Source organism: Lissotriton vulgaris, chromosome 3_1 (assembly GCF_964263255.1).
Source record: "Lissotriton vulgaris chromosome 3_1, aLisVul1.2, whole genome shotgun sequence".
Classification (NCBI taxonomy): Eukaryota; Metazoa; Chordata; class Amphibia; order Caudata; family Salamandridae; genus Lissotriton; species Lissotriton vulgaris.
In genome coordinates this window covers 1891999346-1892018988 of record NC_141689.1, presented here as the reverse complement: position 1 = coordinate 1892018988, position 19643 = coordinate 1891999346, and the positions used below count along the sequence as shown (strand labels likewise).

Here is a 19643-nt window from a genome sequence, read left to right as displayed (position 1 = left end):
AAAGACCCCACCTTCTTTCCTTATTCTGACTTTGTCCTTTGACTGAGGAAGACCTGTTTGAACATCTTTGAGAACTATTTAGTACTTTAAAATCTGCACCACCACCGAGAGGACCACCACAACATTACATTGGTGGTCAAGAAGAGGAGGCGGGGAGAAGGTGGCTGCAGAAGACAATACCCCATACAAGCCAAGGCAGCACATTGTATGGGAGTTTTTTTCTATACCAGAGGGCAAGAAGAAAGTCAATGCGCCCAAGGTGACTTGCCTAATCTGTGGCATGGAACTTTCAAGGGGGAACCTAACAAAAAATATTCCTTTGGTAATAATACCATGATTAGACACATGCAGCGCAAGCATCCGAACAACTATTCTGCTGCAGAGATGAGAGAACTGGCCAGTAACCCTCCCCAATCTTCAACCACCACCTCCAAAAGAAAGCAACCCACTCCATCAGGACCAGAGACCAGGGAGATGATCCCTTGCATACAACCACGGTTTGGGGAATTCTGAATTACATGTATTTTTTGTGGTAAGACCATCTCCTATGGTGAACAGAGCATAAAGCTCATCCTGCTTGCTGGTGACCACCACAATTGCCCCAAAAAACCCTAATTTTTTCCTGATTTTTTTTTAAATTATTTTTTTTATTTTTTTGCTCCAGTTGAGCTATTTTGAATTCCCTGTTTTGTTTCTCCCCATAAAAATAACAAAAAAAATATAAAATAGTTCATAAAAGCCAAAAAAAAGTACAAAATGTTCAAAAAACATTAAAAAAATATAAAACAAAAAGAAAAAAAATTCTTTTTAGAACTACCAATTTATAAAAAAAAAAAAGGCTACATTTTTTAAAAACTCTGTCATTCTTTTTTCCTTATGGTACTCTCCCCGGTGCGCGCACCGGGCGCTCCCCGCGCAAATCAACATTTTTTTTTCATTTTTTTTGCCCCGCGGGGCCCTTTTATGGCCTCCACATCAAACCTAGGGGATCAGGGGGGGGGTCTACTCTGGCCCCTTATGGTCATTTCCCCCTTTGTTTTTGCCTCCTTTTGTCTAGATCTTACTGAGACACAAGATGGCGGCCGCTCCGGACTGTTTCGAATGTTTACAGACACCCAAGAGCCAATCGGCTTTCCGCGCGCAAGTCGCGTGGCACGCCCGGAGCGCTCCCCGGTGCGCTTACCGGAGCGAGGCCATAGATATATATATTTTTTTTTAACCTAAATTACTCAAAATCCACTGGAGCACATATCTTGAGACATTGCAAACGCACATCGGGCTACCAGTCCCTACAATTTTGCCAAGTTTAGTGGAAATCCATTCAGCCGTTCGGGCTAAAATTGAGGTCGACCGCCCTATGGAAATTAACATGGGGAAAACACGTTTTGGGACCCCCCTTTTATCTTGGCCCCCGCTTGATGAATCCCCCCCAAACTTTCAGGGAAGGACCGAAGCGCCGCGAGGCAAATTTAAGGAAATTTTCAGGCAGATTCCTCAACCGGCGCCAAAGTTATTCCCAACAGAATGTTGAGATTTTGCATTGAAAAAAATCCTAACTATAATTACATATATATATATATATATATATATATATATATATATATATATATATATATATTTCACACACAAGTTAGCCCTGAAAAGAGAGAGGCCACCGGCAGTATACCAATTCACTTTATTCTAGATGCGAGCAGCTTGCAAACAGGCTCCCAACAGAAACGAAAACCTTGATATTGCCAAACGCGTTTCAGAAAATTCATTCCTTCCTCAGTGGCTGTCAGGCAATCAATGTTCAAGCCGCTGTTCGTGTGCACAAAATAAATCAAAGACCTGCCCGAGTGGGCGTGGCCACTCTCCTGGCTTTCTGGGTCTCGTAGTGCCACACGGTATTCCTCTTGTGAGTCCGTTTTGAGCATTGTGCCAAATTTAAACAAAATGTACTTGCCCAGGTGGGTTGTTGTTCGTGGCTGTAGGGCTGCCTGTCACGCTTTCCAGCTACCCACTGTGAATTACCGTCGGAACAAGGCTGGTTCCAACTCCGCCTCCCAAAGTGTTGACAATCGCTTGGCCCTACAGCCACGAACAACAACCCACCTGGGCAAGTACATTTTGTTTAAATTTGGCACAATGCTCAAAACGGACTCACAAGAGGAATACCGTGTGGCACTACGAGACCCAGAAAGCCAGGAGAGTGGCCACGCCCACTCGGGCAGGTCTTTGATTTATTTTGTGCACACGAACAGCGGCTTGAACATTGATTGCCTGACAGCCACTGAGGAAGGAATGAATTTTCTGAAACGCGTTTGGCAATATCAAGGTTTTCGTTTCTGTTGGGAGCCTGTTTGCAAGCTGCTCGCATCTAGAATAAAGTGAATTGGTATACTGCCGGTGGCCTCTCTCTTTTCAGGGCTAACTTGTGTGTGAAATATATATATATATATATATATATATATATATATATATATATATATATATATATATATACTGTAGTACATATATTAACTGGAAAAAAAGGTTTAGCGTTTTTTGATAAGTGCTTCGGTATTGGTGAAGTGATAGGATACGCAGATAGTGCTGGATGGATGATTGGAGAAATACATGGCACAGAAGGGTTCCAACATTGCATAGGCATTAACTGGGTATTTAGAAGAGCGTATTAATAGTATGTAGCTAGAGATCTGCATGCATAGTGTACAACACAATGTACCTGTACTTGGGTTAGTGGGTAGGCCATTCCTTAAGTATATGACTAATAACTGGAGTAATTTCAGTGCAGCAAAGAGTGTGCATGCTATAGGATACGTACACAGTGCTGGTTGGGTTAATGGACACAGTGCTGGTTGGGTTAATGGACAAGTGCATGGGACAGAAAGAAGGATTTCTAGACTGCATACCGGTAGGTACTGAGTATTTAAAAGACGATCAATGCTATATAGCCGATTAGAGGTCTGCATGCATATTGCACAGAATATTGTAGCTGTACTAGTATTGGTGTGTCTATGGTTTCGAGAATGGTAGTCTGTAATTTAAGGCGTGAGGAGGTGCATCAGATGATCACATGGATGATGTCATCAGTGATGTCATTTGAGATGTCAGTGAATTCACTGACCATGTCATGAGTGATGTAATATGCGACGTCATCAGCAGTGCATTGTGGGGGCGCGAGTTATAGTTGGCATAACTAACTATAACGGCCGAATTTCTCTTGTTTTGTATGAGTGAAATGTCCAACTAACTAGGACGTCCATGAAACCTGTGGTTTTTTTTTTCACTGAAGTTCTGAAGGTTTTTTAAATGCTGGGGTTTGTAAAGCGTGGCTACTCATCTGTGAGGGTCTCAAGGTGCGGGGGCTGTGGATCTGTCTGAGCGCTGAATTCATTTGAAGAACCAGGTCTTGAGGTGTTTCCTGAATTGGGACACCAATGAGGATTGCATGAGGTGGATCATGGTGTTTCAGGTCTTGGCGGTCAGGACTGACTCAAGATGGAGTAAAGTTCAGAGAAGTCGTTTATAAGAAATGGCTTGTAACCAAAACATCTGACCAAGTGTAAGAGGTCACTTCATCCCTGGGCTGTTCGCTGGGTGGAGGAGCCAGTGACTTAATTGGACATTGGGCATCCTTTCTGCCTCAGGAAGTGTGTAGTCTGAGTGTACCTGGGTAAATGAGACCACTCTCTCTTCATCAAGCAAATGGCCCGCCGAGCGACATTTCGTCAGGGTGTGAGAGGTGAGGGGGAAAAGGGTAGGGGCCCGCCTCTCCCGACCCCGTTCCAGACCTCCATGGTTGCCCTGGTGATGGGGAATATGTAAAAACTTTAGGGTCTGTGTGCTCTCTCTAAAAAAGGGATCCTCCATTAGTGTGATCCTGCTATTGCTTTACCTTGAAATAGCCAACATTGTTCCGACTCACCCCTATTCCTTCCTATGAGATCGCTCAGTTTTTCGGCTTGATAATACTGTTGGAGGTTTGGTAAGCCAAGGCCACCTACGTTTGGGGGCAAATGGATCAGGTCTTTTCTCATTTGTGTTTTTTTTAACCAGTCTTCGACTGAACCTCAGTAATTCAACGACCAGCAGTTTAGGTTGGAGGTATTCTGTATTGAAGAGGCCAGCTGGATTCCCAAGTAAGGAATACCCTGTCAGCCCATTATATTGGGTATAGTGCTTTAAGTCGGGATACCAGAGTTGGGGATTTATGAAGGTTGAGGGCTTATGATTTGTTAACATTACCCCAAAATCCTGAGGCATGGCCAAATTCTGTCAGTTACTTCATGAAAGCTGGGAGAGCGGAGGCAGGGCTTTCCAGGGACACTAAGACCTAATTGGCACATAGTGTGTTGCTCTCCAAGAAAGTTAATGCAGGTGATGAGGGGTTTGTGTCGAACCCGCTGAGCTAGAGGTTCCATGTGGAGAGGAAATGGTGAGGTGAAAATGGACACCTCTGCCATATGCCCCAGCCAACGGAAAATGGGGTTGAGATGTGACCATTCGATCTGACCATCGCACGAGCGGTAATAGCAGCTTAGTATCCATGCTGTGAACCGCTCTCCAAACCTGAAGTGGGTTAAGGTCTCTTCCAGATGGGGCCAGTGCACCAGATCAAAAGACTTCTCTGCATTGATCGTCGGCAACATAATTGATCTTGTCGAGCCCTTAGCTTTGTCGATGATATGCAGAATACATTTAGTGTTGTCGCTGCATTGTCTTTGGGGGGGATAAACCCAGATTGATCTGGATCAACAATGTGTAGCATGTGGGGGCCCAATCTAGTGGCAAGTATGCTAGTAAAGAGTTTTATGTCTCTATTAAGAAGGGATATTGGGCTATATGATCTGCATTGCTGTTTATCTTTTCCGGGTTTGAGTATGAGGACTATAGAATCTGTCAGCATCATAGGGGGGTGGGGGACTGTTCCAGGCCTGTGAATGAGCTAAAAAGTCTAGTTAGAATTGGAGCTAAGACCTTGCAAAAGGTCTTGTATAAGCTGGCTGGAAAGCCATCTGGTCCTGTCTATTTCAGAGCCCGTCTTCCTCTGGACGGGTGGGGCTAGCCAGAGCTATGGCTTGAGCCTCGGAGAGTTGTCACTTTTGCTTCTTGGAGGTATGTGATCTGGTGGGCTGAATCAAGTGTTTGCCCTATGTAAAATTCAGAGTAAAACTCTCTAAAAGTGGAAACTGTGGATTTGTCATGGAGTATTGCACTACAGTCTGCTGATCGTAGGGATTGAACCCTTTAGGCTTTTCTTTAAGCTTAGTTTGCGAACCAGGAAGTGTCTGCATCTATCTCCCCATATGTAGTAGGAGTGTTTTAGTTAAAGAGCTGCATATTCTGCTCTGTCTAATTCTATACCCGCCAACTGTGAGCCGGCATCCGTTCACTGGTGCCAAACTCTCAGGGCCCGGTACATTCATGGATCTTTTCTAGCTCTTTGACTTGATAGGGTAGGTGTTCTCTCCTTTCCTTGAGGGTCTTGTTATCCGTGACTGAAATAGCTATCAGCTCCCCCTTTATTACCGGTAATTACCGTAATCGCCACGACTGAGTGGGATGCTCCATTGGAGGGAGTGTCATGGTGGAGACTGCTGCGTGGTCTGACAGGGCAGAAGGCTCTATCTCTGTCGCAGTAGTCGGTGTGCGTATATTTTTGTCCCCAGAAAGTAGTCCAGCAGGGCATGTCTTATGGGCGTGTGAAAAAAATATATATATTTTAAGGCACGTGGGTAAATCTCCCTCCATATATCCCACAGACCTATATCCTGCAACCACTGAAGGTCCTCCCTGGGACAGCCCCCCTGTTTGACTATGTCATTGAGCTGTTCTGTCCATGTCCTTATTGAAAACTAGGTAGAGGTCCCCAGCTATAAAAAAAGTCTGCTCAGAAGTAGACATGACTTCTGTCATGGCCCCATGTAGGAAGAATTCCAGACCCTCACTGGGTGTCGTAAAGAGTGCCCATGACGAAGGAGCGGTCCCCAATGGTCACATTGTATCCTAGGAGTCTGCCTTTTATTTCATCTATTTTGGACTCCATTGTACCTTTTTAACCCTTTCGATGCTCATGACGAGCTCAGCTCGTCATGATGCACAGTTGAGCTGTGCTGATGACGAGCTGAGCTCGTCATGAATAAAGTAAAATATCAATGTCCAGCACAGGAGGGGGAAAACGCCTAGCAGCCAAGGTGTTAAAGGAGTGTGCCACTAGAATAGCCACTCCTGCTGATTTAGTAGAAGATGGGGAGGAGAATTGATGACGGAAAGATGGTGAACAGAGCTGTGGCAGTCGGTCGACAAAAGGTGTCTTCACATTCCACGTGAGAGTGTAAAATAGAAGTGCAAGTTATGTTAGTGTTTGGTGAAACAGAAGTGTGTTGGTAGGCTTCGTCCCGGATGTGGAAAAAAGCGGGTGTGATCCAAAGTGTACTTATTGCGATAAGGAGTACTTCCCCTTAAGAAAAAGCATAAAAACATATAACCTCAATGGTGATGTGAATATGGAGTCCAAAACCAATAGGTTGACTTACAGGTCCTTTGGAATGTGAAGAGATGGGGGTCTGTATTTTAGCCCCAGTCTCTTGCTGCCGCACAATTGCAAAGTTACTGATTATGATAGTGTGCCCGGCAGTCTCATTGGCTCTCTGTTCTGGTTAGTTCTCTGGGCAGTGAGTCTAGTGCCACTTGTTGCTCAAGTGCAATTGCCACTAGATCTGCCGTAGCGCCACCTAAAGATGTTTTGTGCCTATGCCATCGGGTCGTCGATTGGCCAAGTGAGTTTAAGATTTTGTAGGTTGGTTTTAAGTGGGAGTGACCTCAATGCCCAGGATCCAACATGTTTCATCCAAGGATCTCAGCGGGTGTTGTTTTCTGTCCAAGCGGAAGATCAGGCGGAATGGGTGGCCCCAGGAGTAGCTGACCCCAAACTCTGTAGATTAGGGGTAGCAGGTCGGCATGCACTGCACTTCTGAGTGGGATTGCTGCAAAGTCCTGATAGAGCGTTGGTGAGTGTTCCTGGAATTGAACTGTATGCTGCGAATGGGCTTTACGCAAAATAGTCTTTCAACTTGAAATTGTGGATGCACGCGAGGATGGGTCTAACCACTTCAATACGTTTTAATCAAGGCAGTTTGTTGTTTTGCGCCCTATTTCAGAAATTCTCTTTTGTGATTTGTTTGGATACCAAATCACACTTTTTTCTTTCTATAAAGACCTTTTATGTAGTGTCAGATTGATTTACCAGATGTTGCATGGCTCTTTTGTCGACCCCACACATTTAAAAAATGTTTTTATTAGGTGTCAACTCATTTAGATTTGGGATTAACCGTAAGTGGCTAAATTGTACTTGTGTCCATCTCCAGCTGCCCAAACTAAGGCCACTTAGCTTCCTGATAAATCTTTTTGCTTGGATTTCAGATTTAAAACCGTTTTGAAACTTTTCAAAATGCAGGATGTGCAGTGTACAAAAACGTATTTTATATGGCTCAAGATTATGTTTTTTCATTTGAAATAACATTAGCCATGTGTCTTGTGCACGCGGCTAACTTGTGTGTATTTCTTCACTCATGGCAATGTCTCTTACAGGCACTGGTGGCGAGGGATGTTTCCAGGTTTGTTTAGTAACTATTACTATAAAAACATCTCCCAAGACGTCCCTGGGTATGAGTGTGCTCTACAAGATAATTTCATTCATAAGTGTGTGCTTCAGATTTCTATAAAGTGAAGGACAAAAAAAATCTAAATTAAAAAAATGTGAATTAAACAAATGTGTGCTGTCCAATACACATTTTGTCCATAATAGCAGTCACAATGTGGTTTACGTCACTAGTGTCTGTAATGGTGAGTGCGCTTTTCTAATTGGAACCCCCTTCTGCAAGTTGCACGGAGAGGGTATATTTGGGTGTATGAAGTAATATGAGATGGGAAGCTATATAATGTATGTTACATGTTTATCTGACAGTTTGGATCCTTTGTTTTGATAGGTATGTGGAAAGTTCAAAAGATGTGACGGGGGATGACAATATCGAAAAACTGAATCCCATTGCTTTAAGTTGTAACCTGAATATTGCTGCTTGTAAACTGAAGATGGCAGACTGGCGGGCTGCTATTGAAAGCTGTTATGAGGTATGTTTGTGTTCAGTTGCTGGTTTGCTCTAAATGGAAAGGGGATGAAAGTTCTGTTTGTTTTCGAAGCATTTTGCATATTGTTTTGTTTTGTTGTGCCTTACTTTGAAAGCAAGGATAAACTGAAGAAAATTAAAATGCAGGATCATAGCTCCTGTTAAGAAGCAACACAGAAGAGCGTGGCTTCGCGTGCGTGCATGGCGGACGCTGCCTAGAAGAGCTCAGTCTTCGCCCAATAAATATCCGCCAGTTTATTCTGTTCCCCGACCCCTACCACTACCAAAAGTGTAGTCCAGCTTGTGGAACCTGCGGGGCACCCTCGGAGGACACTTTCAGACCTCCGGGGTTTCGGACGCCAGGTGGCAAGCTAAAACACTTTGCGGCCCAGTTTGACGCCGTGCAGCCGGGGCCTCGAGTTTGGCGCTCCCCGGGTCCGGGACATCGTCGGTGGTTGCATCTTCAGCGACTGGACCCGGAGGTGCGCGGAGGACCGGCTCTGCTCCTACTCAACGGTGGTCGCCCTGAAGACACCTGTGGCAGGCGCTGGACACCAGGGTCGTTCCCGTTGGGGGTGAGACCGCGGAGGGGGGCCCCCCGAGGCGTGGGGCCTAGTTGCTGACTCCCAGCCGGGGGACGGAGTTTGGCGACGCCGGTGCAGCGGTTTGTGCGCGCCTGATTTGGGTACCTGATGCGGCGGACCCCACTCTACCTGGGCTGCACCAGTGGGTCTTTTGCGGAGACATTGGGGAGCTGACCCCGCAGGCGTACAGTGGCAGAGGTGAGGACTGTAGCCCAAAGCTGTCGGGCAGGATGGGAGGTGCCTGACGGAGACCCCGGGACACTTAACGACGGAAGACTTGTGGCACGGCAGGGGGGACTTGCAGAATGGACCACAGCTCGCATTGCAGGTCGAAGGCTCGCACACTTGTGGCGCGCTTTGGGAATGAGAGAGGAGCCATTGGCTTGGACGTCCCCCGTGACCTGGCCTCCAGGACTGACCCCTCTGGTGTATCTGCCCGGGTGAGGACGACACAATCACCATTGCATCCGAGGTGGGTCAAGGCGGGTGTAGGATCCGCTATACAGGATTGTGCGGAGTCATCCTGGGAGTCGCAGAGTGCTGAAAAGGGGAGTGGACGTCGACTAAGATCCCCGGCGATTTAGGTGCCTGACCCCAGCAGAACTTGGATAGATACTCCCGACGCGGTCCGCCATGACCAGAGGCGGAAGTAGTGGTGGAGCCTCGAAGCAGGGTACGATTGATAAATTCACGGGACCGAATGGCGGCGCTGGAGCCGCCGGTAGCCAGCAAGCATCAGGGCCGGACAATGCGGCGCTAATGGTGGCGATCACACATGGATGCGAAAATCAGCTGTGGGGGCAGATGTCACACTGCTGCGCCAAGATCTATGGAACGCTGTGGCCTGCATCACGGAGGCCGAGACGAGGATAACTGGACTGGAAGACGATGTGGCGATCCTAAAGAAAAAGGTCGTCAGCATGGAGGGTCTCCAGAGGGGCTTGGCACCTGTGGAGGACGCGGAAGGATGGGCCTGGCGGAACAACCTGAGGTTCGTGGGATTCCCGGAGGGCTGCGAGAAGGGTAACCTGGAGAAGTTCCTGACTCAGTGGCTAGGGGGCTGGCTCCTGCCTGACTCTCTCTCCAAATGCTTCGTGGTGGAGCGGGCGCACAGGGCCCTTACACAAAAGCCACCGGTGGGGTCCCGTCCCCGGGAGGTGATAGCCAAATTGTTAAACTACCATGATAGGGACTCTATCCTACGTCCGGGCACGGGAGAAGGAGCCACTCATGTTCCACAATCACAAGATCCTTATCTTTCTGGACTATACCTGGCTTGTCCAGCAGCAGAGGCAGTCCTTTACGGCTGCAAAGGCGCGTCTGCGGGATCTTAAACTTCTGTATGCTCTACGGTACCCAGCCCGCCTCAGAGTGGTTTATCAGTCCCGTACTCTGTTCTTTGATATCCCGGAGGAGGTGTTCCACTGGACTGATGAAACAGTGAAAATTAGGGTGCATACACCTCCAGGCCGGGACTCGGATTCTTCGTCGAGTGGGGCACAGGGGCGGATCCCCCGTCGATCCCGTAGCCGGAGCAATTGGAGGTCCAGGTCGTGGAAGCGCTCCGGATCAGTGGGTGCGGCGGCGAACAAGGACGCCCCTGACCTACCTCAGGCGGACCCTTGATTCCAGATCTATTGCATGGCTGATGTAAGGTACATTTGACCGGCTGGGATGTTGGATAAGATGGAGACACTTGGGGCCGATGTCCTGGGAAATGCTGAACTGATACATTGAGACTGCAGACTTATGGTGAACTTGGTTGATGGGGAAGGTGGTGAGGGTGGGGGGGGGGGGAGAGAAGAGTTGTGTGAGGGGCAGACTAGTTTCTCCCTAGTTATGGGGTGTGTTCAGGGGATCCATTGGAGGGGGTGGTTTTCGGTTCCTCGTTGGGGACCAAGTCGCGATCCGACCGAGACAGGTGCTTGCAAGTTGGGAGATGGGGGGGGGGGGGGGGGGGGGTGGTTGATTTGGCATGTGGGGGGTTTTGGTGGTGCTTAATCTGCTGCTGTCAGTATCTTGGGTTGTGTGCATGCTCACCTTCGTGGCTCATATAGTGCCATTGTCAAATGTTGTCTGTTCAGAGTAGGGGGCAGGTAGCTCCAGGCGCATTGTGAGTTGGAATGTGAGGGGGGGGGCCCTGGACAAGGTGAAGCGGGGGGCGGTGCTCCGCTATGTCAAGAGAGCCGGGGCAGATGTTCTAATGCTCCAGGAGACCCATCTACTGGGGATGAAAGCGCTTTGCCTCCAGCGATTCGGTTTCTTACATGTTTTCCACGCAGGCTTTACCAGGGGTTCCCTGGGGGTTGCAGTCCTCTTACATCACAGAATCTCCTTTACACATGAGCAGAGTTGGTCTAATCCACAGGGTAGGTACATCTTTGTCCAGGGGAGGGCCGGGGGAGATAGAGTGACCTTTGGCAGTGTCTATGCCCCGCCGCTGCTACAGTGGCCTCTGGTGGAGAAAGTTATGTCCCTCTGGAGTGGCATGCCCGACATTCTGGCCGTGGTTGGGCGTGACTGGAACGATGTGATGGATCTGCGCCTGGATCGGTGGAGGAAGGGGACGATGGCCGCAGAAGTAGAAGTAGAGGTAGAGGTAGAATGGAGGGACCCCCCACCAAGCTTCGGGCCTTTGCCACGGGATTGAACTGGACAGATGTCTGGAGGTTTAGGCACGGCGCGAGCCGAGAGTATACATATTTCTCCTCTGTGCATGGATCATTCTCTAGACTGGATTACTTGTTTGTTCCTAGGGCTAAGGCACAGAGGATCGTGGCTTCTGATATCTTGCCGAGGGCTCTGTCAGATCACTCGCCGGTGGCCCTCACCCTTAGATTAGGCCCATCTGGGCTTCCGTTCCGTTGGCGCATGTCTGGATGGCCGCTATTACAGGCCCCCTATAGAGAACATATGTCTAGGGAAATTGACAGCTACCCGACTACCCATCATAATTCAGTGGAGTCCCAGACGACCCTTTGGGAGGCCCTCAAACCTACCCGAGGGGTAGACCTATCCTGGTGCGTGGCGGCTCTGGCGGAAAGGCGGCGGGATCTGGTGCGGCGGGAGATGGAGCTGGAGGCACTGGAGCGCAGGAGTAGGGAGGAGAGTGGTAGATTGATAGTGCGGCGACTGGTCCTAGCCCAGCAGCAATACACGGCGGTCTTACTCGAGGAGGCGAGGCAGGCCTGGCTTGCCACTCGTAGTCTAGTGTACCAATGGGTGACAAGTCCGTTAAGATGCTACATCGCCTGTGTCAGGGCACTCTCCATGCCCAGCCGCTGCCCCAGCTGTTGGACCAGATGGGCTCTCCGATCTCTGAACCGTCTGATATCGCAGAGAGCTTCCCAACATATTTTGAAGGACTGTATGCATCCCTAGAGTGCCTACCGGCGGAGACTGTTCAGCGGTTCATTGATGGCCTCTCCCCGCGGTCGGTTTCAGATGAGGTTCGAGATCTGTTGGATAAGCCCTTCACGGATGAAGAGCTGGGCTCTGCCCTAGGCGAGCTCAACCCGGGTAAGGCACCAGGCCCCAACGGGTTCCCCTGCAAATTTTTTAAACTGTTTCATGTGCAGCTGGACCCACGCCTGCGCCCAGTAATCGAGGAAGCGCGGGACAGTGGGGTGCTCCCACCGGACTGGAGGCAAGCTGAGGTAGTGGTCTTCCTGAAGCCGGGAAGGCCTCCGGAGAGCCACGTGTCCTACCGCCCGATATCACTGATCAATACCGAAGCCAAGGTCATGGCCAAGGCCCTAGCCAATAGGCTTAAGCCACAAATTACGGACCTGGTTCATCCTGACCAGGCGGGCTTTATGTCCCGGAGGGCCACCCGGCACAATATCAGGCGTGCCCAGGTGGCGGTCTCGGCTTGGAGAAACCTAGATGAGCGGGCTGCCTTGTTCCTGGCAGACATGGATCGTGCTTTCGATTCCCTACGTTGGACCTACCTGTTTGCCCTGCTACGCCGCCTTAACCTAGTTCCTCGCTTTTTGGCCTACGTGCAGCAGGTGTACACCGGCCTCCGTGCGAGTCGGGGGTGGGGGGGCTGTGTCCCGGCCCTTTGTGGTTCAAAGGGGTACGCGACAGGGATGTTCCCATTCCTGTTTGCGCTCGGCATGGGGTCTTTGGCCGCGTGGGTACGCATAGACGCCAAGCTCAAGGGCTTTCGCTGGTCCCCGAGCCCTTACGGACAAGATAGCATTATACGCTGACGACTTACTGTTCTTCCTTACAGATCTTGACCGATCGGGGCCACGGCTGTTGCGTATATTGCAGATCTTTGGGGAGTCCTCCGGCCTCTATGTGAACCTGGGTAAATCCACCTTGTGGGTGCTGGGCGGCGGGCGACCAGCTGGCGACTGGGCGGCGGGCCTACAGTTGGCCCCTGGAGGAATGAAGTACCTGGGAGTCTTCCTGTCTGAGGATGCAGGTTTCTCCCGTGCTCGTAACCTTGCCCTGCTGTGGGATCGCACGCGGGAGGACATGAAGGCGTGGGGCCGCATGCCACTGTCCATCTTTGGGAGGTCGGCCATATTTAAAATGGTGGCGCTCCCACGACTTGTATATCAATTCATCCCTACCCCGTTCCGCCTCGCTGGTTTCAGCAAGTTAATGCGACACTGGGCGGGTTCCTGTGGGAGGGTGGGACCGTCAGGGTTGCGCTGCTGACTTGCTTTCGGTCCACCTACGTGGGGGGGGGGCTTCGCTACCTCTGACATACTTTCGTATTAAGCCGCGCATCTTTTGGTCCTCGATTGGTGGTAAGGGGACAGGGGGATCTAGCATATGCTGTTGAGCGCCATCTGATGGGCTCGTCGTCCATCCATGCCCTTCTATACTCTGCACCGCTTCGGCGGAATCTTCCATCCGCCACGCAGGTGGTCTTTTCAGTCTGGCGATAGGCGCTGCGCCGGATGGGATGGTAGAGCATCCTCACTCGGGAGACCCCCTCTCTGGCACAATGGTCGCTTGCCCCAACTTCAGACCCTCGGGGTTTCGGCGAGTGGGACGCCATAGGAATCTCCTCTTTGGGAGATGTGATGTCCGGCGATGCCCTGAAATTGTTGCAAGATCTGAAAAATTACTTTGAGATGCCCCGCTCTCAATTCTTTCACTTCCTCCAACTTAGACATGCACTGACACCATACCTGACGGACATAGACTCCCTTCCGGACTTTAGCCCACTTGAAGCCCAGCTGTTTATGAGGGATCTGCCAGATAAGAAACTGTCCCGTATATACCAGTCCCTAGTGCGGCACTGCTCCCCGGACCTACAGAGGTTGAGAAAGGCGTGGGTGGGGGATGTTGGGGAATTAGAGGAGGAAACTGGATGGAGGCCCTGACGAGTCCTAGGGGGGCGGCGATTTCCACACGTCTGGGACTTGTACAATTTAAATACCTTCACCGCACATACTTCACCAGGGAGCGCCTGTGGAAGACTGGTATGATAGGGTCACCTGAATGCCTGCGATGTGGCTCTGAGGTAGGCACACTTCTGCACACAACATGGGACTTCCCGGCGCTGCATAGGTTCTGGACCGGGGTCTTTCGATGTCTATCAGAAGTGCTGGCGTGGGAACTGTCTAGAGAACCGAAACTGGCTTTGTTGCATGTTATGGAGGGGGTGGGGGCAATCGTTACAAACGTCACTTATTGTTGCTTGGTTTGACCTTGGCCAAGCGTGACCCTGCATGGCGGAACGACATGGACTTCTGCATGGGGCTGGAGCAACCCATCTTCCTAGCCAGGGGTTGTCCCCGTGGTTCTAGCATGTAATCATGGTTTCTTTTATTGTTCTCAGTCAACTGGTACGTGGTAGCTGCGCAACCCGGGGTGGGGGGGGATTCGTATTGTATGAAAATGCCTGACACTATTGTACTAGTTTTATTGCTGTGTGCAATAGAACCCGGTGATCGGGGCTTTGCATTTATATATTGGTGCAGACTAATAAAATGTGTTTTGAAGAGAAAAAAAAGAAGCAACACAGAACCTGGTGCATCCACATAAAGCATGCAGAAGCTAAATGAAGACTGTTGCATGTTAGTTTGTTTACTTGTCAGTTTGCTTTTTTTCGTTATAAACACCTGTAACTTAACCAGTTTCCGTCCTCCAAGGCTCCTTAACTTGGGTGGTAGGTTAGGTAACTGGTTTGTTGGAGTGAAAGAGGGATTCTCATTCAAACAAGGCTGATGGAGCCACAACTTCCCTTGGTTGCTGAGGGTAAAATGATTATCTACACGCCCAATAAAATGAGGAAAATAAGTGAACCAAACAAAATACGGTCTTTGCTTATCTAGATTTCATGCCAGTAAAACCCAAAAAAGGAAACCGAAAAGCATAATTTGTAAAACTGCAATAAATAGATTTAAGAAATTTGACTAGAAGGCACCCATTTTTAAAGTGTTGCTACTTTACCAAGCCCAAAACATTCCGATCAGACTGGTATTGTGCTGTATTTATATCATAGAAGGAATTTAGTGCTCGCCTTCACTACCCACACCAGAAATGAGTAAATCTACAAGCCTGTAACCTCCTGCCCATAAAAAAGGAGCACACAAACAGTGTTCTGCCTGAGGAAACCAAGGGATAGAAACCCAACCATCTCTGCACATTTGCTTAAAAAGGATCAGTGTTGGAACTGTCCTGCATACCCTTGTGAGCAAGGATTCTTGTTACTTTGTCCCCACATTGCTAGTGTTTTGGTGATTATTAATAATATGGCTGTTCGCAGCGAGGATGCATACAAATGTTGAATATATTTAAAAGCAGCTACACTTGTGAAGATTGTTTTAGAAGTCCAAATTACGTAACTTAAGATAGAAATGGGGGTCTCTAGTTGGCAAGGTTTTGCACCTTTGTCCAAGTCGGGGCCCTTCCTTCTAGTCAGGATAAGGGAGTTACTCCTAAAAAAAAAAACCTGCTCACCCCCCCCTTGGTAGCTTGGCACTAGCAGTCAGGCTTATTCTAGAGGGAGTGTGTAAAGCATTTGCACATAACCAACAGTAATGCAGTGTAAGCGCTACAAAAGAACACCACACCAGTTAAAATATCCAATATTTTTATATACTCAAGATGAGACCAAAAATGATAAAATAAGAAATTCACAATACAGTACTTAGAAATCTTTACTTATCAAAATAACCTTGAAATACAGTTCCTTGTAGTCGATAGCTCCGTCCAGGGCTATCACGGCGTCGTTAACGAACAAATCCAAACGGTTCTGACTGATCGTGGTGTTGCGGGCCAGCTACGGTGTCAGGAAGACTTGCAAAACAGTACCTTTTAGAAATGCAGGGCGTTGGCGACCTCTTGTTGAGCTTCCGAAAGCACTGCGTCTTTTCCGGAGGTAGGTGCAGGAGTCGTCGGGCCCTTGAAGTCGCACACGTTGCAGATCTAACTTCGCATGGTTGAAGTCCGCATCGTTGGTAGGCGTCTAGTGCTGTGCTGTAAAGTGCATCGGTGCGGCGGGTGATGCCCTCAGGTCGCGGTGCGAAGTGATGCAGTGGTCGTCGTTGTGCTGGCAGGTCACGGTGCAGGCAGGGACGTCCTCATTGCTGAGTCTATGGCACCGGCGTCGGAAGGCCAAGGCTGCAGTGCAGGGTGAGGGCGCTGCGTCGTGTAAGCTGTACCTCAAGCTCTTGGAGAAACTCACAAAAATAGATTGCAGAAAGTCCAGTCCTTTCACTGCCCAGGACTGAAGCAGCCACTGCAGGCCAACACAGGAAAGCACTCCGCAAAGTGGTAGTTCCTCCTCACAGCTTCTCCAAAAGAGTTCTAAAGTTCAGGGGTTTGGGCCCCACTTTTTATAGCCCAAAATCCTTTGTCCTCTCCGCCATAAAATGTCTGTGCCCAGCCAGAACCAGTTCTGCCCTCTGGTGTGGCTTCCTAGCAGGTGGAGACGGCATTGTCGGAGGCTGACCAGGCCCATTCAGGTATAAAGAAATCTCCTCGCCCCCCCCCCCCCCCCCCCCTACTGTAAATGCCGCCCAGGTCTATTCATCCCTTTCCTGATCCACCTAGACTTATCAGGAGCCACTCCCTTTTCCAGCCCCTGTCATCCAAAACCAGACGGTCAATCCACAACCTAGCAGAGACCTTCTGGATGGCTGAGCAACAGAACTGCCCACTCTAGTGATTGAGTCCGCCAAAAATCTTTACTGGTCTGCATCTTGACTTAAAATTGCAGGTCATGTGAAGTATTTAACTGAGTAATCTCATGAAGGAAAGAGAAAATTATCCATACCTGTAATATTTTGAATTACTTACAGACCACAACAGTATAGGACTGTGGCACTATGATTGTATGATGTCATCAGTAAGTCATTTAAAATGTTGAGTGATGTAATATGTAAGGTCATAAGGAGTGTATTGCTGGGCCGAAGTTATACTTATCTTAAGCCATAACCATTTGTTTTTTTTTTAAAACTAGATTTTATAGTAATACAAAGCCTAACTATTACGTCACTTTAACCTTTTGGTTTTTTGCAGTGACTACATATATATTATTGATATTTTTGTTATATTATATATTTGAAATACCTTTACTCTTGCAAACTGATGCAATGTCGTGCTGTCCCCTCAAAATAGCTTATTTCTCTACCCTCTTCCTCGGATGTGGGGAAATATGCACACTTGCAGCATGGATAAATGTAGTGCCAATATTTTTATTATTGAGGTCATTTTGTCAGAGAGAAGCCTGAAAAGCTAGTGAAAAAGTAGGCTTTCCTTGATTAGCCAACTGCTAAAAAGAGATTGAAAAAGTTTGGCAGAAGGGAGCTGGGAAGAAGAGCAGAGCTAATCATTTTGTAAGTACTGATGATAGATAGGGGTTTGCTGATTAGTAAAGCGTAGACACTGAAGGTGTTCACTTCTTCAAGTCCAAGAAGTGTTTTTGGTAAGTGGCTGATCAGCAGCAATAGCAGTTTGCTATCCATAAAATATGACAAGAGTGACATTGATCTACAAAGTGGCGAATGAAAATAAAATATCTACCTTGACTCAATCCCACTTTGACTACTGTGTTGTCATAAAAAGTACAAGCTGCGTGTAGGCGAGCTCTCTGTTCTGCCAATACATATCTATCAACACTGAAGTGCCCTGTTGCAGGTCTGATATATGCAGTATTACTTCACAGTGCTCTTTAGAGCCAAGTGGTATGACTCCTTTGTCTCTGAAATTCAAACAATACAATGTGGTAGAGGTCAGCGACCCCGCAATGGAATCCCATATCCAATCCAAGGTCCATTTACCTTAAAGAACAAGCAACTTACCTTCGGTAACACATTATCTTGTACAGCTAATATCTAGCTGCAGATTCCTTACCTCTGAATGTTCCTGGAATTAGGCTGAATCCTGAAACTTTTGTATGAGCAGTACCCCTGCACGGGGCACTGGGTGGCTCCATTTGGCTCCGCGTGACATCGTTGGCATCTTATGACCTGGCAGTCACCTATAGAATCGCCACCAAAGCGCACAGACATCAATACTTTTCACCTTTCCACGCCAGAAGCGTAGAGCCATAAAGTGACTTACTTGAGTGTGTGGTATAACTAGGGTCCTGAAAAAGAAAGCTACCATAACAAATAAGTCCGCAAAGAGGGGAGGCATGGGCGGGTTTGTAAGGAATCTGCAGCTAGATTTTGTTTCTACCAGATAATGTGTTACGAAAGGTAAGTAACTTGTTCATCTGATAGACTTCTAGCTGCAGATTCCTTACCTTTTGTATAGATACCCAAGCCATACCATCCTGGTGGTGGGCTGTGGACCGATTTCTCACACTACTAAGTTGTGCAGGACTGAACGGGCAACATGCCCGTCCCTACAGACCTGGCTGTCCAGGCTGTAGTGTTTGGCATATGTGTGCAAAGATGCCTACGTTGCTGCCCAGCAGAAGTCCAGGACTAGAACACATCGAGCCAACGCTGTGGCCGCAGCCTTACCCACTAGTGGAATGCGCTCTTAAGCCCTCAGAAGGCTGTTTCTTAGCCAGGGCATAGCAGATCTTAATGCAGAGAACGACACTGCGAAAAATTGACAGTTACTGCACTGCCCGACCTTTCTACAACACTCATAGAAAGCTTGAGCAACACAGAACATAGATTGCACCCCATCTTCACCACAAGCAACAGAGTGAAATACAACATCACTCCCATAGACCGACCACTCCATCATCCACTTCCAAATCAAAACGCCTCCAGTCAACATCCCAGCCAAGTTTAGCATTCCACTCCACAGCTGGGGGAAAACAAAATCATAGCAGACTGGCTCAGCCCCCCCGACATCCCCCCCCCCCCCCCCCTCCTCCCTCCAGGAAGGATCAACCTAGCCCTGCAGACAACCTCAACAAGCACATCAACAACGTCAAGAACTGAATCAAGAATTGAGCATAATCTCCTCGAACCAGGGAGCATTCCAGCCCGAGCAGCCAGGCCAGGTTCATACCTTAGGAGCAGGGTCAAGACTGACTTGCATACTGGGGTGGCGTGGTGAGCAAAAGAACAATGGAATGAACTCAGATCTTTGTGACTGAGGGTGAATGTTTGCATTGTTCAGCATTCCGTCCATTTGTTCCTTTTGCACTGTCAGTTGAAAATCCGCATCCAGTAGCTGAAAAGTGGGGGGTTGACTACTACAACAAAATACCAGTTTCCAACATCTGGACAGCTAAGTCCGCCAGGAGGGCACTTTGCCCACTTGGTCCTGCAGGATATTCTAGTTTGATTCCATTCACAGGCATACGCTGAAAAATGGAAATGATTTTGCTACTGGTGCTTGGAAAAGGACATACATCCTTTACTCTCGACTCGTCTGCACACTTCACACGGAAGATGCAGCCTCTACAGCCATCTTTGCTGGGGTATCGCTTCTAGACATATGTAGAGCGGCAACATGGTCTGACGTGCATACGTTTACAAAGCACTATTGCCTGAATTCAGCATGGAAAACG

The 19643-nt window shown here is 48.5% G+C and overlaps 1 protein-coding gene across 1 annotated transcript in view; it reads left to right on the top strand.

The window, feature by feature from the left end:
• The window catches only part of PPID (peptidylprolyl isomerase D), a 92382-nt gene that overhangs the window by 24442 nt on the left and 48297 nt on the right, over positions 1-19643 (top strand). Inside the window, exon 7 of the mRNA XM_086962358.1 lies at positions 7974-8115. Coding sequence (XP_086818484.1) covers positions 7974-8115 — 142 coding nt within the window. The remainder of the gene's footprint in view (positions 1-7973; positions 8116-19643) is intronic.